Below are 27,987 nucleotides of genomic sequence, written 5' to 3'. Positions count from 1 at the left end.
CATAACCTGATGTAGGGGGGAGGGATGTTAAGGCCACGATAACAGAGTGGGAAGGGCTTTCCTTGATATAAATGAACTTTTGAGTGAGGCATTTTTTAAGTTTTTGACCCCATTCTCAGTTGAGCCTGTTACGTGACAGAGCGAAACACCAATCCGCCATGTAAAGCCTGGAATTGCAGTATTTTGGGCGATTGGAAGAGATTTTTTACTTTTTTTTCTTGCGAGATTTGTGGATTAGCCAAGTGTGGAACCATGGAGGTACAGTATTCAAGTTTTAAGAAGTCAATTTAAGAGGATCACGGGATGAAGCATGTCGTTGTATTTGTGTTTCAGTTGTGCGCGGGTCGGTGTTTGAGAGGAATTTGGCTTCTGCTACAACTGACAGGTGGGTGAAAAACAAACCCATTGTTAATTCACCCTGACTCTTAATTGTCCATTAGTGCGAATGTGCATGTCAATGTTTGTTTGTCTATTTGTGTCCTGCAAATGACTGGCGACCGGTCCAGGGTTTACCTCCATTGCATGTCACGAGTCGGCTGCGGTGGCCTTCATCTCAGCTGCAACCACAAGGCTACAAAAGATGAATAGAATTTTTCAGTAGATCATAGTTAACTTGTTTTTAAAAAAAATTAAATTAGTTTTTAATTTAATTTGGAAATGCCTAATTATAATGTCAATTAAAAAAAAGAACATTGTATTGGTTTTTTTTTTTAATTAACTTTTTTTTTCCCAGCGATGTGGATAAATTAACAAATTAACCTCTTTTTTTCCGGGTCAAACCGACCCACTGAATCCAGACAAATAATAAGGATTTCCGTTGAATCAGTGTTAGTCTGATATTTAATTTAATTCCATATTTGTACTGTATTTCAAAATATTTTGAACAAAACAGCCCAGAAAGTTGGGTCTATTGACTCAATTAGCAGGTCAGTCCATTTTTTTGATCCAATTGGTAAATTTTCCGCCACGTTGAGGCCTCCCCAAGGGCCCAATCAAGTATGAGGCCAAGCACTTCATACAAAGATATTTTCTCATTGTTAAACTCTAAAATGTCATTTTGAAATAATAACAAGAGTTTTTGGTAAAATTTGTGCTGTTGTGAATGCGTGTGGGTGTGCAGCATGCACGGCAGGTATGACGGGGAGATGCAGCCTCTTCGGACGACACCACGTTCACACCTTTGATGGGGTTTTGTACGACTTTCCCGGCGATTGCAGCTACCTGCTGGCTGGGGACTGCAGACGTCGCTCCTTCACGCTGTTGGGTGGGTGAGCCTGTCAAAAAAAAACTATGTTGAGCATATATGGACAAAATATGCACAGACAGATCATTCCGTCCGTTCGTCACTGATTAAAAAACAAAGTGCGCTGTGATTCACCTGCAGGTGATTTTGTTGGGGGCAAAAGAACTGGAGTCACGCTATTTCTTGGGGACGTCTTTGAGCTGCATCTGTCTGTTGATGGAAGATTATCACAGGGAGAAACCAGGTAATACGGTCTTTTACTCGCATGGAATGGTTGGCCGCAAAAAAAAAAAAAAAAAAAATCCTTATAGATTTGGATTAAGACTAAAGGCTCTGTTTAAATCATCGACGTAAGTCCTTCGCTGCGCAATGTGTGGCATTTCTCTGCGCAGAGGTAGGTTTGACCGGTTTGATGGTCATTTCGCAGGCGAGTTCAGGTCGTCGGATCTGCAAGTCAAGTCAGATCAAATTTATTGATATTGCCCTGAATCACAGAAAATTCTTAAAGGGCTTTACATGCCCATAGTTTACAAAAATTAATGACATCCCCTCACGTTAACCCCCAGGACGGCAAGGAAAACTCAAAAAAGAGGGAAGGAGGGCTGCGCCACTGTGGGAGTGCTCACAGCCGACTTTAGTGACGGCCAATCAAAGCGATTCCTCTCATTTCCTTTAAATGTGGCATGCTAGTCATTAGGAGCGTGCATCTCCACAAAAAAGTGATTTGATCCGGTTTTCCATGCATGGGGTGTGAAACAATTCAAGGACAGTTCAATCCCAAGCCAATCCCATCCTTGATTCATTAATTGATTAACGATTTTGGTTACTTGAATGCCATGAGAAACCTGCAACCAAGGAAGCTCACTTACAGACTGTTTGTGTGTCACCTTGCAGACTTTCACTGCCGTACGCATCACACGCTGTGTTTGCCGGCCAGGAGCTGGGCTTCTACAAGCTATGGAGCGAGGAGTTTGGTTTCACGGTGACCATCGACAACGCAGCCAACATCGCCCTGACACTCACCAAACACCACACCAACCACACCTGTGGCCTCTGTGGTAACTTCAATGCAGCAGTGGCCGATGAGTACACCGCTCAAGAAGGTACATCTATGCTCGCTTGGAGTGGAAGGCCACTCATGCACGTACCTTTTTTTTTTCCATGGAATTTCGGAAATGGTTCTGAGTCACCGGGGATCAGAAACAGGAAGACAAGTTATTCCATACAGGAAAAGATAACGGGTTAAAGAAAAAAAAATCTCAACAAAAAGAGCAGCGGCAGCTTGAGATTAATGAGGAAGCTGTCAACGTTTTTTTCCGTGCTGTGCGTCATTTCAGGATTCCTCACAGAGGACAGCTATGACTTTGCAAATTCATGGGCGGTGAAAGGGGCAGGTCAAGCCTGCAGACGCGTCTCTCTTCCCAGTCTGTCTTGCAACAGCTCCAAAGACACTTCAGAGGTCAGTCACACACACACACACACACACACACACACACACACACACACACACACACACACACACACACACACACACATTGGAAGGGCAAAAGAGTGATTAGAAACATCTGAACATCCTTGACTGAGGATGAAGAATGACTCACTGACAAAAAAAAAAAAAAAAGCACAACCTCTCACTGTCATGAAAAATATGACCACTGAGGTGAGCTACAAAGTGGGAAGCAATCCATCATCAAGAATTTTTGGGTGTGGCCATCATGAGCGTTGCAATGAGGTGAGCAGCAACTTGTTCTCAGGCGGCCCAAAGTCTGAAGAGAGAAGCATGCCCCTGTAAAGACAGTAAACTTACACTTGGCAATCAGTGGCACAGATTTTCACACATTGCCAAAGAAAAGTAACACAAATGGAGAGCTTTTTTTTTTTTTTTTTTTTTTGTCAACAACCAATTTAAAAGATACTCATAAGGAATAAGTACTGATAATATATCTTCTTTCCGTAGATTCTGTCTAGCTGCAGCGTGCTGCAAACATCTGCCGTGTTCCTGCACTGCGCCCACTTGGTACCAGCCGAGGCCTTCCTGTCCCTGTGCCAGGAGGAGGCGTGCCACTGCGGCCAGGGCGACAGCGAAGACTGTTACTGTCCAGTCCTTCTGGAGTACGCCCGCACGTGTCATGCCCACGGGATGCTTTTACGCGGGTGGCAGCAGGAGAGTGAATGCTGTAAGTCGGCAAAACAGTGACAGTTCCAGGGAATAGGGAACAGGGTGGCCTGTAAATTGTGAAAATCCGTACTAATTGGCCCCCATTGAAATGCATTGGGGTGGGGGGCTATTTTATGCATTATGTAGTTTTTTTGTAATTAATCGGCTGATTAATCAGTAATCTGTATTTTATTTTGACCAAAAATCGGCATCAGCATTAAAAAAAAAAAATCTATATTGGTTGGGCCCTAACTCATATTGACAAGAAGGTAAAAAAAAAATCATTTCACATGTCGTATGTTAATAACAAAAAGTGTGCGCTTGAATTTTATGCAATCAAAAAATGTGTTGGATTTACTGATGTTGTGAACCTAGTGAAAAAACAAAACAAAACTAATGATAACACCTAAAAAAATATATCTTACTTATATGTCGGTTTGATTGTTTTTTTCCCCCCCAGATGACATTGATAATCATTTGAATGACAAAAGCTAGTGGTTTTTAGGCCGGCACAAGACAACAAAATTGCCACAATTTAATTAATCGGCTGATTAATCAGTAATCTGTATTTTATTTTGACCAAAAATCGGCATCAGCATAAAAAAAAAAAAAAAAATCTATATTGGTTGGGCCCTAACTCATATTGACAAGAAGGTAAAAAAAAATAATTTCACATGTCATATGTTAATAACAAACTAGTGTGCGCTTGAATTTTATGCAATCAAAAAAATGTGTTGGATTTACTGATGTTGTGAACCTAGTGAAAAAACAAAACTAAACTAATGATAACACCTAAAAAAATATACCTTACTTATACGTCGGTTTGATTGTTTTTTTTTCCCCCCAGATTACATTGATAATCATTTGAACGACAAAAGCTAGTGGTTTTTAGGCCGGCACAAGACAACAAAATTGCCACAATTCATTCTTGAGGTGACAGGGTCACATTCCTTCTTAGTGCTGCAGTCAGAGTGCTTTTTTTTTTTTTTTTTAACTTGTAAGACTTCAATCATTAAGATTGCGTTTTTTTTCCATCTTTTTTATTTTGTGTCTGTTTTCAAATGTGCACGGTCAAAAGATAAAGTACAGATACCGGAAAAATCGACCTAAGAACAAAATGTTTGTACTTTTTTACTTCCCACCACTGAAAACAATTGTGTATGTGCGTCTGTGTGAGAACAGTCCCCAAATGTCCCATTGGAATGCACTACAGCGAATGCACCAAGTCCTGCTCCACAACCTGCCATAGTCTCAACATTCAGGAAGTCTGCAAAGAAGACTGCGTGGATGGTTGCACATGCCCTGGTAAATCCCCCGGCGACTGGTTTCCACCCCTTCGGCTTCTAGTCTTAGCGTGTTTGAATCTGTGTGTGCTTTTCAGTGGGTAAAGTGCTGGATGGAAACCGTTGCGTGGAGGTGTCTCAGTGTTCCTGTGTACACATGGGACGACACTTCCCGCCGGGTTCGACAATCTCTCAGGACTGCAACACCTGGTGAGTGGAGGCACACATCTGCAGAATGTGTGATTTAATAGCCACATATTGTATTTCCCCCCCCACAGTGTGTGTCGACACGGGTCATGGGAATGCACCAATGAAGGTTGCCCCGGTGAGCGACATGAATCATAGTTCAATTAGGGTGAATGTACACTGCATGATTCGAGTGATGCGATTCTATTTTTTTTTTGCTCTCAAGTGGCAATATATGCATCAATTTAACCCTTTCATGCACCCTGTTACCTGATAACATGCTAAGCTGTGCACTGTAGTAACCGCTGTCCCTGAAAGGGTTGAATTGTATTAAGAAACAATCCATTTATTATATGGATAGCATTGCACTGAGAGAATATTTTGCTCTCCGCTTGTTAATAAATGTGGTAACCAAATCAGACAAAATGTCGATCTCTATGATGTACTTCTTACTTTTGTGGGTCCCCTTTACGCCTAACAATTGGCTTGGCTACTGCGCCTTCATCCGGTGTGTAGGTGAATGCCTGGTGGTGGGTCAGTCCCACTTCAAGACCTTTGACAACAAATTCTTCACCTTCAGCGGCCCGTGTCAGTACCTGCTGGCCACAGACTGTGACGAGCAGGACTTCTCTGTCATTATTGAAAATGTGCAGGTAATGCGCGCACACCACACACACACACGCATACGCATACGCACACACACACACACGAACACACACACACACACACACACACACACACACACACACACACACACACACACATATGTTTGCAAATCTTAGAAACGTAATGTATTTTAATACCTTGTAACCACAAGAAACCTGTCTTGCCCTTTTTTGGACATGATAGCAAGTAAAAAGCATTAACACTTGCAATTTTTTATTATTCACAATGGGACCCCTGATAAGAGTGGGGGTTCACCGTATGTATTCAAAAATGGTCTTCAAGATGTCTCACCCTTGTGGTAAATCCTCCAAAAGATCCCGACATAGCTTTCCAAACACGATGGCTAAGATAGACAGTATCACATTACGTAAGAACTCGCAAAACATTTTTGGCAGCATAATAACTCAGCATTTTCTTGCTGTCACTCTTTGCGTGCATGTCTGACAGCTGATTATTGACCTTTCTTTCAGTGCGCAGATGATCAAGAGGCTGTGTGTACACGTTCTGTGACCCTCAGTCTGCCTTCTCTGGAAGACATGACAGTGAAGCTGAAGCACGGAGGAATGGTTTCTGTCAACGGCATGGACATCCAGACCCCAATGCACCATGGTACGACATTTTGATGGGGAGCAGCTGCCTTTTGTCACTCAAACACTGTGACATGCAAGAGTGTACTTGGTGGGGTAAAAGAACTCAGAGAGCACAGACCTCTGCCAAGGCTTTAAGTACTCAAATCAGTGCAATGACTGTGACAATGGTTGCATTCTTAAGCAGCGTACACACATACCCATTTTTAAAATCTTAACTGAATGTTTTTAAATCCACACGATGAAGATGCTTTTTCCTACTGCTCTCATAGTGTGTGGTGTAGTCCGGATGACCAACACACCACACCACACCACACCACACACATAATGATTCTGTAGTACCAAGAAGAAGAAACACAAGGAGCTAGCTAGACGACCAGTTAGCATGAATGATGGTGAACTTTTTGCCTTGTGGTTTTTATTGTGGCAAATGACTTGTGAGACACGTTATACAAACACTCAAAACAACTAATTGCTCCTCTATTGCACGTGGCCTCATCAGGGCCGTGGGTGAGCTCGAGCCCATACCAGCTCACTGTGGGGGAGAGGTGAGGTAAACGCTGTAATCATGGCCAAATCCTTACATTCATTATAAAAATGTCACATGGCTTTGTAATTAAAGTAAATGGACATGCTTTAAACATTGATGCTTCTGGATTCCAGGTCGCTTGCATATCCAGAGATCTGTGCAATCATCTGTGCTCCTGAAGTATGGCGATAACCTGCGTCTTGACTGGGATGGGAGGGGCCGGGTGCTATTAAAGGTGCATACAAACGGAATGTTTTAGTTAATTTGTGTCAAGAAGCTTGGCAGTTTTGAAATGTTACCCACCACGTTTTTGTAGCTTGGCCCACGCTGGGCAGGGCGGACTTGCGGCCTGTGTGGCAACTACAACGGGAACCAAGGCGATGACTTCTTGTCCGCATCTGGGCTGGTTGAGGCGGGCCCGCTGGCATTTGGTCAATCCTGGAGAATCAACGATGACTGCAAGTCCGCCCACACAGTTACGACAGATCCCTGTGCCATCAACCCCAAAAGAGGTGGAAACACACACACAAACACACACACATGTGACTCGTCAACCCGACAGTGAACCCTCACTACATGTATTTTCAGGCTTTAGGGACCAAGCCCTGCCACACATTGTAGTAAACCCTAAATGGACACACGGTGAAGATTCGCCATACTTACATATACATACGCAACAACCCAGGCAAAATTAATCTTCTCACCAACATACAAAAATCGTAATGTATCGCTTCGGCATACATGCTTGACCCTGAGAACGACGTTTCGATTCGCCAGGGCTTTGGCGTCCTCTTGTGGAATTTTCACACATTACAGAAAGAGTTTAAAAATAACCCTAACCCCAAACCCGCAGCTCGGCACATTTGTAGTAAATATTCCCGACAGATGTCACAGAAATAAACGTGATGACTCGTGGTTCACCGTAACCCTAAACTACAATCACCCCTTTTCTTTTTCTTCAGTTCGTTTTGCAGAAGAAGGCTGCTCAATGATGACGTCAGACGTGTTCGGCCCGTGCCACTTCCTGGTCAATCCGGCTCCTTTCCAGCAGTTTTGTCGTTATGACGTTTGTTCGTGTGTGGACGGCGAGAAGTGCCTCTGCTCTGCTCTGGCCGCTTACGCAGCCGCCTGCGCCGCCAAAGGGGTGCTCCTCCGCTGGCGTTCTCCCTCGCTCTGCCGTAAAAACACGACACACCTGCATAACCGTTCACTATTTCAGTATTGTTTGCGTAACTTGCTGTTCTCTTAAAAGAGGAAACTTTCGAGTATTAAAGTTCATAATTTATTTAAATATCTGAAAGAAACCCCGCTACACAAACGAGTGATTTCAATCCTCAGAGATGGAGTGCACCAGAGGCCAAGTGTACGAGGCCTGCGGGAGCTTGTGCGACCGCACCTGCATTTCCCTGTCCGGAGCGGAGAGTGGATGCGGAGGGGAGAGAGTGTGCGAGGAAGGTTGTTTTTGCCCCACTGGAAAGTACCTGAGCGACTCTGGAGAGTGTGTGACGGCAGACCAGTGCACGTGCCTGCATGATGGACAGCTGTACCAGCCTAATGACGTCTACGCCGATCACAGCAGCATCTGGTCTGTGGGCGTAACATTCAAATACGTTGTTATCTCATGCACATTAATCAGTCAAGGGACATATTTAACATGAGAAAGAGCTGGCGTAACATCACCAAACTAAAATGTCACCAAAAACGTATATATACAGTACTGAAATAATGATCTTGTCTCAATTTACTCACATATGGACTTCCTTTATGAAATCCGGGACTGTTTACCCATGACACAGACATAACTCTGTTCTATGAATATTAACAGGTTAATAATTGTACCTTCTGCCATCTGGGTGAAGTGTATTTAATTGTTGTGCCTGTCACTTCATATGGCTACATAACGTTACTATTTCTCGCCTGATGGTCTCTCATAGCACATGAATGTACTGGGGCACAGTGGCTGGTAATTACTGATCTCATGACATCAAATAATAAGAGCTACGCCAACAATTCTGCCTTAAAATATATAATAACCCGAGTCGTGATCAAGTGATCTCCACATCATGCAGTGTAGTTCCACATCACTGAAAACCATAGCAGGTCCTCGGGTTAGAAAGGTGAAATCATGATCATATTATATTTATCGAGAAATATGGGCAGCATTATTTTCATAGAATGTTTCTTTTTAAAATCTGGACAAAGGTGATTTTTATTTTATTTTTTTTAATTCTTGTATTTACAGTTACTGTGAGAATGGATCCATGCGCTGCAGTTCTACAGAAACGAGCACTTTGCTGTCCGATCTCTTCTACGACGACGACCTGGCACCCTCCAGAGGTGAACTCCAACACATATTTTAATAAGAGTCAGTCCATGTTGGTGGGGTAATAGGTTCCAAACCCATCTAGGTGAAATTCCGCGATGTAGAGACCACATACAAAAAAAAAAAAAAAGTCATTTTCACAACCTGACAAAGGCTTCAAACAGATTTAAACTTACGAAAATGGACTGTCCTAAGTATTCCTTACATCCTATTGTCATTCTTCCTTTCAAAAAATAAGAGACTATCATATAACATCACTTTAAGGAAACGAAAAGGAGACCCTCAATGGCAAATTTCTCAGAAAAGCATCCTTGCAACCAAACCATAAAATTCCAACTGTATTTGTCTGCTCGCTTAAAGCTAACATATAATGAGCACTGGTTTATATTCTCTCTTCTGCCGGAACAATATTACTGGTTCACTGTAGAGTTACATGGAGTCCATAACTATAAAACAATCAAATGAAAAGCAGTAAGTTTCGCAATGAGTGTGCCTTCTTGTGCCGTGTGACATGTTTTCTTACACCGCCTAGCAAACTAACTCAGTGTGCACCGACAATGAAAGCTTAGCAACAAAGTAAATGTGATACCCTTGTTGGCGTCGCTACTTGCAGAGAAGCGCTCTGCAAGATGTCCCCCTCAACTGATCCGAGCAAGGTGTAGGCCCGGGGAAAAAGGCCTGGAATGTGCCAGAAACTGCCAGAATGCAGACCACCCCTGTGTCTCACTTGCCTGCATCCCCGGCTGCCTCTGCCCACTCGGCACAGTAGGTTGCGGTAGCTTCATACATGCAATAGATATTCTCCTTGTTAATCATATGTCTTATCCTTATTGAATCTATTTGCCACATAAAGTAGTTTAGAAATTAGGGAATGGACAGATTTGTTAATTTCATTTGTGTATTGCTTTTTTTTTAAGTTTGAACAACCAATAACGTTTTGACTCTGTTTCTAAAGTATTGATTGAAGGAGTTTGTACGACCAAAGGATATGAAACAGGGCTCGCTGACTGATATTTCAGGTACGCCATCATGGAGACTGCATTGTGCCGGAGCAGTGCCCGTGTTACCATAACAACAAGCCCTATGCTTCAGGACAAAGCATACCGGTGGATTGCAACACCTGGTAAACCGATTATTTAAATGTAGTACTTCTTGGCGGTTGCATGACCTACTTTTATTTTGCAGCACGTGCAAGAACAGGAAGTGGCACTGCACTGACAAGTTTTGTGACGGCGTGTGCCGCACCGTGGGGGAGGCCCACTACATCACCTTTGATGGCCTAAAGTACACCTTTCCTGGTCTCTGTCAGTATGTCCTAGTCCAGGTAAGACCGGTTCAAAAGAAATAACTTCGACTTGTAACGTCTTGAGTGTTTTTCGACCTCTTTGTCCATTCTTTTTACCTTCATTGCACACAGGACATGTGTAATGGAGAAGAAGGGACATTTAGAGTGCTGGTGGAGAATGAAGCCTGTGGCCTTGTGGGACATCGCTGTGCCAAGTCGGTGTCAGTCTACTACCAAGGAGGATTGATTCTGATGCAAAAAGGCGAGGTATTTTAAAATTTTTTTTTTTTTTGCTTGAAAGGAAATATTTTTAAGAATAATGATCATAATAATATCCAGCATGCACATGCACAACTCATGCGATGAAGACGCTCCATAGCTTCCACCAACAACCGAGGTGACACCGAGCTCCTCCCCAGCATAGAAAAAGCTTAGTTGTCTCTCAGTAAAGTATCACTTAACAATATTTCCTATTAGCCTTGCTGCCATCTTGTGGCATCTTATAGCATTACATAAAGATCACACGGACCGTGAACGGTTGAGTTTTTCGGTGAATAGGTAAAGATAAGGTTCCACAGGAAAAAAAAAAAACACAAAGTGAATTTGTGAAGAGCAAACCACAAATAACCATAGATTCACTACGTATGCATTTCAAAAGTAAAAGTACCCATGTATTGCTGAGTCAGAAATATAATAAAACGACTCAATGGACAGGATCAATATTGCAAACCGGCCACACACACACACACACACACACACACACACACACACACACACACACTAGTGGTGCCATTTTGCTCTGTTTTCATGCCATGAACATGTTTTGGTCATTGCTCAGGTGAAAATGAAGGTGCCAGTACCACAGAGCTCGCAGGTGGAGATCATCCGATCAGGTCAATTCTACACCCTACTGCTAGGGAAACACATTTCCCTAAGTTGGGACAAGGGAACGCACCTCCTGGTCCACATATCGGCTGAATACAGGGTACTCGTGTATTAATCCACTCATTTTTCAAGCCGCCATTTTGACTCTCTTTTTTTTTTTTTTCTGTCATTTTCCTACATGTGTAGAGTCGGGTGTGTGGTCTGTGCGGTAACTTTGACGGGAATGTGAATAACGACTTAGTCAGCAGTAACAATCAGCTGGAGGTGGACTCTTTGCACTTTGGGAACTCCTGGAAGGTTGCTCCAAGCTGTGCCGATGTCACGCAGGTAATGCATGTTTGTAACGTGGTTGGGAGAGGGACAGTTTCAGATTGTAGTGCCAAAACAATAATAATATCGGTAATCTAGATACTTTTAAAAATTTGGGGCTACTTTCAATATTTATGACCCAAGAATGTTGCATTTGTGTTTCCAGGTACCCGCTCCATGCGCTGACGACATCGTCAGACTGGTAAAAGTTGAGCAGTCGTGCCGTGTGCTCACTGGTCCCCTCTTTAAAGAGTGTAATACTCAGGTGAGTATAGCAGCAGAAATCCAAAGGGTCAATAGCATCTACATTAAGTACACCGTCATCTGAATTGAAAGCCAATGCAGAGAAAATGTCATTTGAGGTGCTTCGAATATGTCACGTACTGTAGCTAGCTAGGTAAGGTCAACAAAGAAAACAACAACTGCAAAACAGAAATCTAAATCTGGTCAATTTAGCTTTACTTATCTTTCTGGATTGGGTTCATTTGGCTCAATTCCCCAATTGGACTTCCTCAAAGTGCCATGAAATGTGCTCAAAATGGCCGACTTCCTTTTCAATTTAAGGCATGTCCTTGACAGTTTTTCATGCGTCCTGATGTGACGATTTATCGTCAATTGGGAAAACGGGTGAAGGGGAGTTTTGTGGGCAGTTTTGACGCCATTAAAATGCATAATAATAATATCAAATAGCGATTCCAAGAGAGGGTTCACACAAGTTGGCCCCATTTTTCATGCATTTTTGGATCGTATTACCTTTTGCAGGTATACTGTACATACATTGAGTATGGTAAGTGTTGTTTCTTCCCTTCATGCATCTCCTTAGGTGAACGCGGAGCCATACGTAGAGATGTGCGTGGGGGCGGCGTGCACTTGTCCGTCCGTGGGCGACTGTGCTTGCTTTTGTGATGTCATCGCAGCTTACGCTCAAGCTTGTTCGCAGAACGGTGTATCCGTCAACTGGAGATCCAACGAGCTTTGCCGTGAGTGTGAAGAATATCCCCGTGGTCCTTTATGGCAGCGGTCCCCGACCCTTTTTTGCGCCACAAACCGCTTTATTTGTTTCATTCATATGGAGCGGCATATTTGAAAGTAGTTGTGAGCACTGTGCTTGTTTTTCTTCACTGAGCCAGTCCTCTCATTTTTTGCTAGCATTGCAGGCTTACTTCTTTCGAAATATCTCACATAAGCGAGGCCATCCGCGTGACGTGTACAGAACCACAGGCAGCTGCATTTTTTCAAAATAAAACGTCTTTCTGACTGTCATGAACAATACAAGTTTCCCTGTGCAGTCCTGTATTGAATGGCCCCGTGGTTGGCGGACCGCTGCTTTTTTGGATGTGTAATAGGAACAAACCAACGAACGCAGCAGCCAAAAATGCGAGTAAAACCTTCTCGTCTCCATAGCGATGAGCTGTGAGGAGTTGAACCCGAAGATTCCGGCTACCGGAGAGGAGTTATGCCAGTGGAGGTACAACACTTGCGGCCCTGCCTGTCCCGTCACCTGCCAGCACCCCGATCCCCTCCAGTGCTCCCTCACATGTGTGGAAGGATGTCATGCTTACTGCCCCCCAGGTGCCGTATATATTCTCATACAGTAAATTTAGCATTTAAAGGGAGACATATTATGTCAAATTCACTTTATTGGTTTGGATATAAAGTGTTGGGTCACTCGAGTGCCTGCCCAACCATCAAGTAGGGAATCACACAAACTGCCTTTTTCTGAAAATGTGTCAGGTCGCAAGCTATTTTACTTTTGTAAACATTGTAAACGTTGTGACATAACAGTGTGGCTAAATAATATAATTTCCAAACTCCTGTTTCTCCACCTGACTTGGTAACCAGGCCGGGTGAAAAAATGTTTGGAAGCACAGAAGTACGAGGTGTTCAGAAATTAACTTAACTGTGCACTTGTAATTTTTATTAATAGACATATAGAAGACAGAACTAATACTAAAACATGTCTGTTCTATTATGTCACAAAAAAGTAAGCAGAGCTGCAGTGTTGGAAGTACTGATTACCAAGCGCTAACAGCGCCGCTATCAGATATGGGACCCTCCTCATAAAATTGACTTGATTTTGCAATTTCACCCAGTGGATAAACCGAAACCAGACCCCAAAACGGAATAATTTAATTTGATCCCAGAGTGTTATCAATGGATATAGATTGGGCTGTAACGGTTTGTCATTTATTTTGTTGGGGGAAAAGGTCAGAGTCTGATCCTTGAGACACTTCAGAATTGTTTTAAAGTGAATCTTGCTTGTTCACCATGTTTTTCTCAGGCCAGCTGCTGGATGAGGTGGCCATGCGGTGTGTTGAGCCCACTCAGTGTCAGGTATGCATCCATGAGGGTCAAAGGATCTCCCACGGCAACAAAGTCATCATCAGCCGCCATGACCCCGCCCACTGCAAAATATGGTAAGAGTGGCTACTCGATGCTCATTTGTAATGAAAAAAAGAACATCCAGGGGAGTGTAGGGATGTAAAGTTCAGAATATAACTTTCCTATGAATTCATTTATAAATTGTGATTTATTTGCTTTCTTTGTTATTTGTCCCCAAAGTCACTGTGAAAACAACACTCTAACCTGCGAGGTTTGCACCACTTTGATCACCGCCGCACCAACCCTCGCCTCCGCCACCTTTACAACCATCCCCATGACCACCATGATGCCGGAGGGGACGTGCGATCGTGCCATGGATCTGGTTTTCCTGCTGGACGGCTCCACCGCATTGAGCGAAACCGAGTTTCAGACCACCAAGGAGTTTATACTGGGAGTGGTGGAGCGCTTCCGCTTGGGCTCCGCTCACACTCGAGCCGCAGTGTTGCTTTACTACTCTGGGGTCAAAACGTATGATTTACAGGTAACCCTAACCCTGTCAAATTTGGGACTGTAAAACTCAACGTTGGGCCATTATTATGTAAATTAGCCACACTGTGTCCATCACTATCCAGTCAAATTAATAATAGCTCACGAATTGACTTATTTTTGCGAAATAGGCAGATAAGAAAAGCCAAAATAAGCCTAACTTCAGGGACAGAGCTGATATGTAAATAAGCAATTAAAATGTCATCTTACCAGAAGTCACTTTTAAATTCAAATTGGTGCCGATTCGTTGCTTACATTTGAAATCATTGTGACATGACAGCTTTCCCTCGCATTTTAACTTTTTTTTTTTGCCCTGTAGGTTCAGAAGTGGCTGTTTAAGAAGACGGTGCACGAGCTGCACTACGCCGGAGGTGAAGCCGCCTTCTTGGACGAGGCCATTAAATATCTCTGTTACAACATCTATGACAAGAACAAACGAGAACACGCCGGCCGCGTCGCCGTCATCTTGACGGCCAGCACCAACCCTCGGCGAATGCAGCCATTCATCAGCATGCTCCGCAGGAAAAAAATCACCACGTTGACCGTAGCCCTCGGTCCCGGGGTGAGCATGGCGCAGATTAATGATATCACAAAGGCCAACCCCGAGAACAGGGCCTACGTGCTGAGTAGCACAGCCGAGCTGCCCGATCGCCTTTTAGAATTGACCGACTACCTTTGCACTTTGGGGCTTGAGCCAAAATCCAGTACGACCACCACGACTCGCTCTCCTCGACCGCCAATCGCCCCGACCAAACACCTCACCACCACTTCTACCGTGCCTTCCGTACTGTCTCCAACCACCACCACAACACCCTCGTCCGTACCGCCAACCAAGGAAGTGACTTTCATCATTGAAGGCTCCGATTCAGTCGGGGAGGCCAACTTCAACAAATCCCTCCTCTTCCTGGAGGAAGTTGTGACGCAGATGTCTGAGAAGAATGAGTTCATCCGCATCACGGTGATCCAGTACTCGGTCACGGTGACCGTGGAGATCCGGCGCTGGGATCTGAGATACCAAAGGATGTTGCTGCTACAACGTCTCAGGGAGATTCGTTGGCAGGGCGGAAGCAAGACGAACACCGGCGCCGCCGTGGCAACTGTATTTCAGAACACCGTCACCGTCCCGCCTTCACGTGGATCCGTCCCACCGCAGCTGGTCTTCCTAGTGACGGAGAACCCGCCCACGGACACGGTGACGCGCCCGCCGTCCACGAGCACCCATACACACGTGTATCCCATCGGAGTCGGCTCCAAAGTGCGGGAGGTGGATTTGTTCGCCTTCAGCTCGCCGCAACGTCCGATGATGGTGGAGGACTACACGTATCTCAATAAACTGGTCCACCGCGTTGTCAACATCACGCGCACCACGGTCACGCCGCGCTTCCCCACCTTGGTGCCCCTGGTCCGTCCAACGCTTGCCAGCCTCCCACCCACAGGTAGAGCTGCCATCTGTTTGCCGCCGTGAGCCGTCGTGATTGTAGAAATACAGTAAATATGGATACTGTGAATAGCAAAAAACTGTGACCCCCCCACCCCCTAAAAATGCAAATAAATGCCAATAGTTTTAACTGTAAATATACCACTATGATCTCCAAACACAAGCATTATTTCAAAATCATCATACAAAATTCCCCTAAAAAATACATTTGAAACGAATGCACCTGAAGTGTGAGAACACAAGCATGTACAGTAAGTGTCTGCTTTGCAAACCCGTAAAAAATATGCATTACTGCTTTCCTATTAGCCTATTTCTGAGTTAGTGACATTGAAATACTCCTCAGAGCACCACCTTTGCAAAGTTTGGGTTCACCACAAAAACAGTATATTATAAACTATTTGTTTCAAAGATTCAAGTTCACTTTGAAATTTAAACTTGATTAATTTAGCTATTTCTGATTAATTATCTTAAAAAAAAAAAACAAAAACAGTGTTTTTGTTTAAACATTTGTGACTAACCCCATACGAGGATACTGCTACAATATATAAGTGTAATAGGTGTGTTTTATATTGACTAGTTTTAGTTAGGTTCCGCAGAAAAAAATTTGAGTACGTGAGTTTACAAATAGTGATTGGCAAGGGTTCGGTATCCCCGTATTGAGATGACGAGACAGTTTTCCATCTGTTCCCAAACTTCCCACAGTGCCTTGTAAAACACCCGTGGACATCCTCTTCCTGCTCAAGTCCGGAGAGCAGTTGGACGACATGAAGACTTTTGTAAAAGCCTTCATCAACACAGCGGATGTAGGTAGGTTGACAAAAGACCGTTCAAGATGCACTGTTAACGGATCGATTTTCCTCTAGCGCTTGTCCTCCTTCACATCGCGGCTGTGCTGGAGCCTATCGAAGCATTCACACTCAAACTCACACCATTGGACAATTGAGTGTTCAGTTTACTTAGAAAACATGTTTTTGGAATATTGGAGGAAGCTAGAATACCCGTGGAAAACCCACGCAAGCAAATTCAACCCAAATTTGAACCCACACCACATGATTGTGAGCTGGATGTGACCGCAAGATGTTAAGTCCCGTTTTATCTGCGTGCAGGTCCGGACGGCACTCACGTGAGCGTGATTCAGTACGGCGACACCATCAACTTGGAGTTCAGCTGGAGAGAGCAACAGATCAAGTTGCGCCTCCTCGGCCTGGTGGACAACATTCCCAGAAGGAGAACTGCGGCACCTGCACTCGGTAACCGATAAAAAAAATATATGTGAAGTGTACACATCATCGATTCATTGGAGCTTACCGCTGTGTCTCCGTCTCAGGCTCGGCACTGCGATATGCCATCCAAGAGGCCATTAAAGGAGGGAGAGTAGGCGTGCCCAAGGTAGTGGTGATGATCGTGACCGATAAGTCAACTGATCTGGTCCAAGAAGCAGCGAACGAAGCAGTGGCGGCAGGTAACCCAATTTCTCCATACAGCGGTCGTTATTACACAAACAATCATGACATTATTCCCGTTAAAATGTTTTTGATCTAAAAAAAAAAAAAAAAAAAAAAACTTATACAATGTAAAAGGTCTTGTTTTTGCTTGCATGGATTTTCCACGGGTATTCTAGCTTCTTCCAATACTCAAAAACATGTTTTCTAAAAAAAAAAAAAAAAAAAAAAAAAGACCTTATATGGTTATATATTTTTTTTTTGATCGAAAAGATTTTTACGGGAATAATGTCATGATTGTTCGAGAGCAAAAGTCTTTTTTTGTTGCAAATATTGCTCTATTTTTTCAGAGAGTAAAACATATTTTGGAAAATAAGAGGAGTATTATTTCAAGAATGAAGTTAAAAAAATTCGTTTTGAAATTCACTTGTTAAAATGATTTTCTTCCCTTTTTACTTGACCATCATATTTCAACTTCTTGGAAAAAAATTCTTATGAAATTATGACCCTTTCATCTTCTTTGCTCTTGAAATATTATGACTTATTTTCTGAAGGAATATAACTGAAAAAAAATATATATTTTGTTGTTGTAACATTTCACTTTTTTAATACAGGAAACTTTTTGATGGCATTTAAGGGAGGTTGTTGTCCTTACGTTTGATTGGTGTTGGTATCACGCTGGGGTCCTTATAAAACGGCTCCCTGGACCCAAAATGTTTGAGATCCCCTGCATTCGAACAACCGTTCTTTCCTTTTACATATGTAATTGTTTGGGTTGTCTTGTGCCTCAGGTGTTTCGGTATTCCCCATCAGCGTGGGCCCAGGCTCCGACCAGAAGGAGCTGGCGACTCTCAGCCAGAACGTGTTGCACTTAAAGAGTATGGATCAGTTACGGATGCTGCTGACTTTGGACCGCGATTACGCAGAAAGAATCTGCAAAGGTGCCTGTCGTCGCACACACTTGAATACAGCTGAAAAGAACTCAATTCGTGGCAGCATTGTTGTCGTTTTTAGAATATCGGTGATTGTGACGGTAATTGTTGGCTGTGATTTGCTTTGGCTCTCAGTTGGTCCGCCAAGAGTGTGCGTTGACGACAATGGCAAAGAGAGAAAAGTGAGAAACATGATTACAAAAAAAAAAAAAAAGAATTCACTGTGCAACTCTACAATTATGTTTTGTTGTTGTTGTTGTTACTTGTGTGCTACAGCCTGGAGAGTCATGGCTACTGGAGGACGGCTGCCATTCAGTGCTGTGCCATCCCAATGGGGACGTAACCGTGCAGAACCACAAAGTCAGCTGCGATAGACTGGAGCCGCCGGCGTGCAGAAACAACATGCTGCCCGTAAAAGTCCAAGAGGCCTGCAGCTGCCGTTGGGAATGCCCGTGTATGCATACAGATCGGATCATGCGTCTTCCGATTTTCAACTCTGTACAACGCGAACAATGAGGCTGTGTTTAGATGACACGGTTCATGTGACACAATGAAAGAGTTCTCGCGCTCAAGTGACACGATTTCACATGTCAGTGTAAGAAGGAAAAAAAAATGCACGGTGTTGAAAATCTTCAAATTAGTTCTCTCCTAAACATGGCTAAAAATCAGATACATCTCAGATTTTTGCCAATGGAACATCCGCATAACATAAACATCTTATGTACAGCTAATCTACAGAGAAAGCGTTAAATACGGTCTCTATCTTTGACCTCAGAGGTCTTGAGACATTAACTATGGCTTGTTATGGAATGACAATATTCATTCATTCATTCATTCATTTTCCGATCCGCTTTTTCCTCACAAGGAAGCCGGGTTGCTACAGCCTATCCCAACCGTCCTCGGGCAGTAGGCTGGGCACACCCAGAACCGGTTGCCACCTAATCGCAGGGCACACACAGACGAACAACGACCGTCGCTCACACTCACAACTAGGGACAATTGAGAGTCTTCAATCAGCCTGCCATGCATGTTTTTGAAATGTGGGCGGAAACCGGAGTACCCGGAGAAAACCCACGCAGGCCCGAGGAGAACATGCAAACTCCACACAGGGAGGCCGGAGCCGGAATCGAACCCTGCACCTCTGCACTGTGAGGTCGACGCGCTAACCACTGGACGGGATGACAATATATAGACAATAAATATGATATAAATATGCCTCATTTGAGCTGTTAAATAGGGTGTAAATATGCTACATTACCTCATATTCGTGGCTTTCTCACCGTTGCCTGTATATATGGGTGTTGACAGGCATTTGCATGGGCAGCTCCACCAATCACGTCGTGCGATTTGACAGCTTGCCGCTCAGGCTGGATGCAGAGGGCCTGTGCTCCTACACCCTCCTCACTGTCAGCGATGGTTCGGAGGTCACGCTCCACAACGGCCCTTGTCAGGACGCGGCAAAATACAGCCACGTCTGCATGAAAGCCATCGAAGTGACGCACGGGCCGCGTAAAATCCTACTGAAGGATGATATGACGGTAAGTCGGGTTTCTGATATGTTCGTTTGGGCAGGGAAAGTACGGCCCTTTGCGTCTTTTGATTTTTCTGTACGTGGGTCTCGGAGGAAAAAAAAAAAAATTTGGACACCCCTTGTTGAGAAGGTTTTTCCCTCGATTTGTGCAGGCGTTCATTGGGCGAGAGGAGGTTTTGCTACCATGGAGGCAAGCGGGTCTGGAGCTGGTGCGATTCGGCGGAGTGATGCTGCAGCTGAAAACTGACCAGGGCTACCTTTTGACGTTCACACCACAGAGGAACGAGTTCACCATCACGCTGCTCAATCCCAGCGTTAGCGGCAACACTGCTGGACTCTGTGGTAACGTACTTGAAGCATCATGTCATGTTCTTCTGATCATTTATCCATGTCGGTGATGTATAATGACAGGAAGAGCAATTAAATGCTATTATTAATCCACTACATAGCAGTTGAACCGGATCATCCAGCTTTTGTTATTCCTGCAACAGATTTTTGGAAAATAGGTGCTTTGGAAAGACGAGGTTCAGAAATGCCATTGACGTGACATCATCTTTTGCGGGCGTCTTCCTTCTCAGGCGCCTGCGGGGAGCAATCCGTCAACGTTCTTTCCTTACGTGATGGCAGTCCCACTTCCGACCAGATGACCTTCATCTCCGACTGGACCACGACTGGCGACGGGGGCGTGTGCGTGCCCAAGCGGAAGGTGGGCGTGTGCTCCTCCGGGGCGGCCATGGGATGCCAGGCACTGCGCTCACAGGTGTTTGAGGCCTGTCACGCGCACATTCCTGTCCTGATGTTCCTCACCAAATGCGAGGAGCAGGCGTGCGAAGAGTCGGACGTGTGCGAGCTCATTTCCACATACGCACGCCTGTGTAGACAGAGGGGTGTGTGTGTCGACTGGAGAAGCCCCCATATTTGCCGTAAGTCTGAAATGTGGTCCTCATACTTATTCTGCCACTTTTTTCTGCTTTTCAGACTTCCACATATGTCAACTGATTTAATCCCTTCCGACATCAAAATATTCAGCACATTCGGAATATTTAGACAACTCTATGTTCATTCCCTTTTTCTGCAATTTCTCATTTTGCCCAAAAATGATTGCCTTGAAATCAATGGAGATGTGTTCCAAATTTAACTCGTCCTCTCATTTTTGTCTACATCGTTTATGACTCAAACTGTGCCAATTTTCAATGTTCAGCTCAATCATGACATTGGTGAGTGTTTTTCATGTTCCCCAAATTCCCACTCGTTCAGTATTTTACATTTTTTTACACGACAAAACTCCTGAATGGATGCACAACAGTCAAAATATTTAGCTAATTCAGGACAAAGGGGAACTGTTTTTGTTTTTTTTTTTTACTTTTACAAAATTCCCACTATTCCATATTCCTATGAAAAAAAAAATCAAGATAAATTTAAGCAGAAATGCCCTGTTTTAACTCATCTATAATTCTCGACACAATATGTTCATTTTACAAATGTACATCATGATTCCTTAATCGACAGATTCTGCAGCCTTTCAGTCAATGTCAGCTCTTCGGCATTCACACACAATTTCTACCGTGATTTCATTCTTCATCTCCATTTCGCATTTGCAACAAAACTCCCATCTCTTTCAGCTTGGCAGTGCCCTGCCACCATGGAGTACAGTGCGTGCCGCACGGGCTGCGTGGAGGATTGTGACAGTGCGCAGCCGTTGCGGGGTGACTGGTCGGTTGCCACGGGTAACGGGTCGTCATGTACAGACACACCCATGGAGGGCTGTTTTTGTCCGGAGGGGACAGTTCCGCATCAGGGAGTGTGTGTTTCACCGGAGAAGTGCAAGCAGTGTGTGGACCGTCGTGGACGTGCATACGAGGTTAGAATCAGGAAAAGCACAATAAGATGCTAAAAGTGTGTGTACGGTGCGGTACGGTGGCGACTGGTTAGCATGTCCGCCTTACAGTACAGAGGTCCTGGGTTTAGTTCCGGGCTCCGGCCTTTCTGTGTGGAGTTTGCATGGGTTCTCTCTTGGTACTGCAGTTTCCTCCCACATCCTCCAAAACATGCGTGGTCGGTTGATGGAACACTCTAAATTGTCCCTAGATGTGAATTTGAGCGTGAATGGTGTTTTGTCTCTGTGTGCCCTGTGATTGGCTGGCAACCAGTTCAGGGTGGACCCCGCCCGCTGCCCGATGACTGCTGGGATAGGCTCCAGCAAGCCCGCGACCCTCGAGAGGAGAAGCGGCTCGGATAACGGATGGATGAAGTGTGTGTGTGTGTGTGAGACTGATGCAAAATGAAATGAATAAATTCACTTAAACAGGGTTCCCACGGGTCCTTAAAGTTCATAAAAATCCATAAAAAAAGAAGTTGTAAAATGATTTTCTTAATTGTCCTTAATTTTCAGGGAAAGCTTCTAAAATCAATGAAAATCCTTAAAAATGTATTTTTATTCGAAAATCAATTGAAGTTTTATATTTTCTAAATTTAAAATTCTTACTTACTTTATTTGACAATGAATTTTTCATTTTCCAACAGTATGTCAAATAAAGGGTTAGTTGATTGCCCCTAACAATAAAGATGTGTCCTTCCCTTGGCAGCAATGATTTGAACACCAGCTCAGTGATATGTGGCTTTCTGTTCAGCCCGCATATTGCTGAGCGGGCATTAAATCCACCGTGAATGCCCTGCTGAATGGAGAACAAGTTTTTAAAAATGGCTAAATTAGCCCTCAAAAGTCCTTAAAAGTTCCATAAATAAAAAGCAAGTGGAAGAGTGGAAACCCTGTTAAAACAGACATACTTGTGGCAAGTACATGGGCTTTCCAAAATAGTTTTTGACTGCCCCTTAGTGTTTATCATTTAAGACAAGCTTGTGTGTACTTGTGTTGTGTGCACAGTATCTGCAGACTTGGGTACCGGATGACAATCCTTGTTTGATTTGCTTGTGTTTGGCCCGACAACAAATCAACTGCACCGCCCGTCCGTGCAACGACGTGAAAGGCAAGTTAAATATGCTCCAATTTAACTTTCTGTTTCTTATGACAGCCATGCGCTATAACCGCATGTTTGTGTTGTGTGTGTAGCCCCGGCGTGCGGAGCCTGTGAAGTGCTGAAGGAGAAGAGAGGATCCAAATGCTGCCCAGAGTATGAATGTGGTACGTACAAAATTATTTACAAATAACCCCCTTGACTTGCAAGTGCCCCCACTCATGATTTAAGGGAATGACAGTCAACTTTTTGCTCTGTGGCATTTTAAAAACAACCAGCGCTGCAAAAAAAGTGCTGTTCACAGAGTAAAAATCAGACATACATAAACAAAGACCGCTAAAACAAAAAATTAATAACATAAGAAACAGTGAACACCATAAAATGCGACAACAATGCTGAGTCTCATGCTGGGTCAAAAACTGTACAATAAAAATATGTTAGATTTAAAAATGGATAGAGAGGGGGCTTCCCTCTCAAAACAAGCTGAGTTCAGTGAGGCTAGCAAAAAATGTTGTAATTATTGATCCCTTTGATATCTCGATTAAAAAAAAAATTCCACGTTAATAAAAATATCTACGATTCTTTTAAATTGTGGATAGGGGTTAATACATCACCTTTAACACGTTAAGCTTTTTACCTCTAAGGCTTTACTGTCCATGGAGCTCATGTGCTCCCTCTGTAACTTTCAAGTGTGTGATCTGTCGAGCTGTGATGTTCCCGAGACGCCCCGCTGTGAGGATGGCGAGATACTGCTTCTGAAAAACCCAGGAGAATGTCAAGCCATCCACGAGTGCGGTAGGGCACGGTCTTATCCTCCTGTTTCCCGAGATCACACACCTGCGATCATGTACCTTGTGAACGCTTTTGAATCCGACGTGGCTTCGTCTCTTTTCGACCACCCAGTTTGCAAGAAGGAGAACTGCGCCCTCAGCCCGACCCCAGTGTGCGGCGCAAATCGCCACCTGACAGTCAAAAAGACAAAGTGTTGCGACGTGTTTGAGTGCTCGTGTAGCTGCCAGAACGTCACCCGCACTTGCCCGGCCGGCTTCATCACGGTCTCCAAGACGGACGACTGCGGCTGCACTGAGATAAGCTGCCTGCCGGACAAAGTAAGTCCATTACATTTCGCCAAAAAAAACTGGCAATAACTGTTTAAACATCTCCGGCAGGGTTTTGATTTTCAAATTATCACTTCTGCAACATTCCTAGAAAATGACATTGTCCCCTCCGCGGCTGAACTACTTTTTTTTAACAGGCCCGCGGGCTACTCATGTTGTCCTTGAGGGCCACCTGGTGGCCATGGGCACCAGGTTGGCGACCTCCAGGCTGGAAAATGGATGGATGATGTACTTGTGAAGGGGGGATTCCATTTTTAAATCTGATTATCCAACAGGTGTGTGTTGTGGGCGACGTGGTCCATGCGGTGGGCAGCAAGTGGGTTGACGGATGCGAGAAGTGCATCTGTAGCACACTACAGGACAAGGACACGTCACTGCACATTGCTCAGTGCTCTACGCCAGTGTGCCAACGGAACTGCCCGCTGGTGAGACAAACAAAATCGTGTGTTTGATTCTGTCCATCACCAAAATCAATAATGCAACCATGTTGTACGTATACTGTACATGACAGGGTTCAACATACACACTGTCCAGTGGAGAATGCTGCGGGAAATGCAGAGCAACTAGTTGCGTGGAATCGGATGGAGAAATGCGAGGGGACGCAGTGATCGGAGGAACGCTTAGACAGGTTTACAACTCACACACACCTGAGTTTAATCTTTCTGTGACACCAATCCCGCCAAGCCGAACGTATTCGATCCGTGTTTGTAGGTTGGGGAGCAATGGCAGTCTTCTCTTGACAAATGTGTGGTGAACCAGTGCGTGAGGGTGAAGGACGAGGTGTTCATCTCTTCCACCAACATCAGCTGCTCTGCGATGGAAACGCCGTCCTGCCCACTGGGCTCCGAGCTACGCTGCGATGCGCGGGACTGCTGCCCACGCTGCCAGTGTGGTAAATGTCACACATACGACGCGATGAGCTAAGCTAACTCTGCGTGAGTCGAACGCGGAGTCTTGTAGGATGGGATTTGCGTTCCTATGGAGGCTGCTGTAACCAGAATTTGTATGTAAGTGGGAATGTGTGGGATTGTCATGTTTACCAATGCAGTCATGTAGTCATAACTAAAGCAAGTATTTGAATGAAAAACATTTTTAGGCCATAAGTGAACTCTGCTATTGGGGAGAAGGGACTAAGCTTAGATGCTAATCGCGCAAATTTGCAAATGATGAATGTCCATGCCACATAATTTTTAATATATATTTTTTATGACATTTTCTGACTCAGTAATACACCAATCAATCTTTTTAATTCATCACAAATGACTCTTTGTCCTTCATTGCCATTGAGCAGCTAGCCATGGCCGGTGAATCAACTTTCATCCCCGCCAAACCGTTCTCTGTATCATCTTAAGAAAGTTAGCACACCGATTTCACTGTCATCTGTCTGACTTCTGCTTGAATCTTTCATCGCGCGACTATCTGCTGTTAAGTGGGTTGGCTTTCCTAAACATGGCACCATAGAAGGACCAGAGTGTTTTGGCGCCATTGTGAAACGCATTTTCAGAGGCTTTCCAGCAGAGGTCCTATCCATACAGCCCGTATTTGCTTGACCTGACAGTAGAGCTGATGGTCTAATTCTCCTTCACAGCTCCTTTAGATGTCTGCGTCCTGAACCACACACTGATAGGGGTAAGCCTTCTTGTCTTTTGAAATGGTGAATGAGTTCAATTGGATGTCTTATTAAAGTACAAATATGATGGGAAGTGTAATTTTTAATAGCATGTATACAAATGGTGCAATTTTTGTTGTTTTGTTTCTATGTATAGGCCGGCGAGATGTTGATGGCGGACGTGTGTACACGATGTGAATGCGTCGTGGAGGGCGGTCTCATCAAGAAACATCGACTCTCCTGCAGGAGGACGACCTGTACCCCGTGTCCCATTGTACGTCTTATCTCCGTATTGCATTTGTACAACGCAGGCCTGGTAATTTTGCTGGTATGTGCACCTATGGAAATGAATGTGTTGTGCTCACCACAGGGATACACAGAGCAGAAAGTGGAAGGCGCTTGCTGCGGCCGCTGTGTCGCCACTACATGCTTTTTACAAATGCCCGATGGGAAGAAAATGAGTCTGCATGTACGTACACACGTACATCACAGTCGACAATAATCCATTTTCTCCACGGTGTCGTCGAGTCGGTCTCAAATATTTTTACACCAAGTACCGCCTTGATCAATGCTTCGCTCTCCTCGTACCACAAACCACATTAACGGGGTAGGCCCAGGTGTTCGACAACAATGAGGCCGACTGCCAACCACCCAAAAAGCCTTTAATATTTAACAAAAGCAAACAACCGTGGTTCCACCCTCTTCCCCTAGCTCTTTTCGAAATGTCTTAGAGCCATAAGTGATGGAATAATTAAAATAATGAGCTAAACAGTCTAGTAGGAATCTGTACTCAATCATACTTTTATGGCTGACCAGTTCCTTCTGCATGGTGCCATTAGAGCTGTCAATTTCAGATGTATCTAACCTAACTATTTTCGCTCATTAGTAGTGTACTGGATTTAAAAAAAAAAAAAAAGTTGAATACACTGAAACATTAAGTGCAGTTTGTTAATTCAGCGATTTTCGCGTACCACTAGAGTATCACATTTTGAGAATCACTACATAGTAGTGCATACATCACTTGACAATACATTCAAACTATACTATGATATATTCTGCCGTAATAGTGTGCTATTCTATAATATTTTGCGAGCCCTACAATGTCATACTGTACCATACTAACCGAAACTACACTTTACGTCCAGGTGAACACCACAAAGGAGGACGGCTGCAACCAGTACGCTTGCGGCGTCAACAGCGAAGGAGACCTGGCCCTGCAGATCCGAACCACCACCTGCCCGCCTTTCAACCGCCAATCGTGCCTCGCCAACGGGGTGCGGGAGCCTCGTGCAACCTACCTGCCCATAAGTATTCACTCACAAACTTCAACGCTGTTTTGACTGACAGAACTCCTCTGTTTGTTCTCAGGGAACTGTGAGCCAGATCGGAACAACCTGCTGTGAGATGTGTGAGTAGAGCTATGATTGGTTATGAATTTTGTTTTTAAGTCTGTTTTTAAAATGGAGTGTGTACACCTGTTGGTGAGAAGGTACTGAGTCAGAATGTCGAAGAACGGCGGGAACGCTGAATTATGTCAGAGTGGACGACTGCCAATCGGAGCAGCAGATTGAATTGCACTACTGTGAGGTCAGGGGACACACAGTCACACGTGAAGTTGACGATCAATCAAACATCAATGTGGTCCGAAAACTAACTCTCTCACCATCTGATCCTCTCTGTCTGTCAGGGTAAATGTCGCAGTAAGTCCATGTACTCCCTGCAGACGGCCGCGGTGGAGCAGGAGTGTGTGTGTTGCGTTGCCACGGAGACAGAGCCGGTCAGTGTTCCCGTCCTGTGTGCCAATGGAACCCGCGGCCACCACACTATCCTGTCTGTCACCGCGTGCAACTGTCAGTCCAAACACTGCACCTAAAAACCACCAGAAGTTAGTTAGCTATGCTTTTGTTGTATCCATGACGATGTAACCGTATTAAACCGCACACGATTTCCAATAAAACATCAGTCAAGTGTTTTTCATTCTGTTTTGTAAATCATATGTATTTTCCCAGGTTGTACAAGTAAAATGTACTCTGTGTCAAGAGTACGGTAGCAAGGGCCAGCCAGGCCTTTGTTGGCCAAAAGACTTTCAGACGCACTAACCCACATTTACAATAAATACCTCTACCTAAATTTGAATATATGTTCCATGCATGTTTTAATGTACTGTATTCCGAACAGTCTTTTTCTAACGGGATGTGTCGCCACGTCAACCAATCGAATCTGACGATGGCCTTCAGAATCAGGAGTGTTGTCTGATATAACTTAAGCTATATCGACGATGGCACTGTTTTTGTAACCAATCATATTTCAGAAGCTTTTTTCTGCCATCTGATTGGCTAGCCGGATGAAAACTTCTTTGAGCCATCTTTGACCACCGCAGGATCTACACACATTAATCCATTTAATAATCATCATCCGTGATAACTCTGATATGATGTTTTTAAGTAGTGTTGATGGTTTTTATAATTGTGACATGATAATGTCAGTCACCATTGAAGATCCAGGTTAAAAAAAATGCACAGCTCGCCCCTGCCCGAAAGGTACTTTTGTCCTCAGAGTGCATGTGACCCATGCGCAACAAAAAATTGCTTTTCACATCTTGTGTGTTCACTCGTTATCC

General features: G+C 44.2%; 1 protein-coding gene across 2 annotated transcripts; it reads left to right on the top strand.

Annotated features, from left to right (window-relative positions):
• The first annotated feature begins 4 nt into the window (after positions 1–4).
• Positions 5–27,339, top strand: vwf (von Willebrand factor). 2 transcript variants are annotated; one of them, XM_019890377.1, is made up of 53 exons: positions 5–258; positions 334–385; positions 1,121–1,264; positions 1,385–1,487; positions 2,138–2,346; positions 2,581–2,702; positions 3,201–3,420; positions 4,584–4,706; positions 4,783–4,894; positions 4,963–5,009; positions 5,387–5,523; positions 6,007–6,145; positions 6,787–6,887; positions 6,969–7,164; positions 7,615–7,830; positions 7,991–8,237; positions 8,895–8,989; positions 9,589–9,740; positions 9,995–10,098; positions 10,161–10,299; positions 10,393–10,527; positions 11,099–11,245; positions 11,332–11,472; positions 11,621–11,719; positions 12,278–12,434; positions 12,859–13,026; positions 13,736–13,871; positions 14,017–14,317; positions 14,642–15,758; positions 16,463–16,567; positions 16,867–17,010; positions 17,088–17,222; positions 17,994–18,143; positions 18,270–18,316; positions 18,411–18,588; positions 19,443–19,672; positions 19,818–20,007; positions 20,244–20,588; positions 21,288–21,526; positions 22,550–22,652; positions 22,736–22,807; positions 23,331–23,435; positions 23,544–23,749; positions 24,034–24,183; positions 24,270–24,386; positions 24,470–24,650; positions 25,347–25,387; positions 25,525–25,641; positions 25,738–25,836; positions 26,513–26,641; positions 26,736–26,775; positions 26,857–26,954; positions 27,055–27,339. In XM_019890377.1, exons 1-53 carry the CDS (start codon positions 253–255, stop codon positions 27,238–27,240), a joined length of 8,472 nt encoding a protein of 2,823 aa, XP_019745936.1. In that variant the 5' UTR covers positions 5–252; the 3' UTR covers positions 27,241–27,339. The 2 variants fall into 2 exon arrangements, with proteins under 2 accessions (XP_019745936.1, XP_019745937.1); XM_019890378.1 differs by lacking the exons at positions 16,463–16,567; positions 16,867–17,010; positions 17,088–17,222; positions 17,994–18,143 and having other exon boundaries at positions 6–258.
• Positions 27,340–27,987: the final 648 nt, after the last annotated feature.

The sequence above is a fragment of the Hippocampus comes genome, unplaced genomic scaffold (genome assembly GCF_001891065.2).
Source record: "Hippocampus comes isolate QL1 unplaced genomic scaffold, H_comes_QL1_v1.1 scaffold88, whole genome shotgun sequence".
NCBI lineage: Eukaryota > Metazoa > Chordata > Actinopteri > Syngnathiformes > Syngnathidae > Hippocampus > Hippocampus comes.
Note: the sequence above shows the minus strand (reverse complement) of the source record. Positions and strands in the feature narration are given on the sequence as shown.

Excerpts from the sequence above, each read along its gene's own strand:
- vwf (XM_019890377.1), top strand. Across the intron at positions 8,238-8,894 it reads GCCGATCACAGCAGCATCTG|TTACTGTGAGAATGGATCCA; the intron begins GTCTGTGGGCGT and ends TTGTATTTACAG. Across the intron at positions 17,011-17,087 it reads AACTGCGGCACCTGCACTCG|GCTCGGCACTGCGATATGCC; the intron begins GTAACCGATAAA and ends TCTCCGTCTCAG.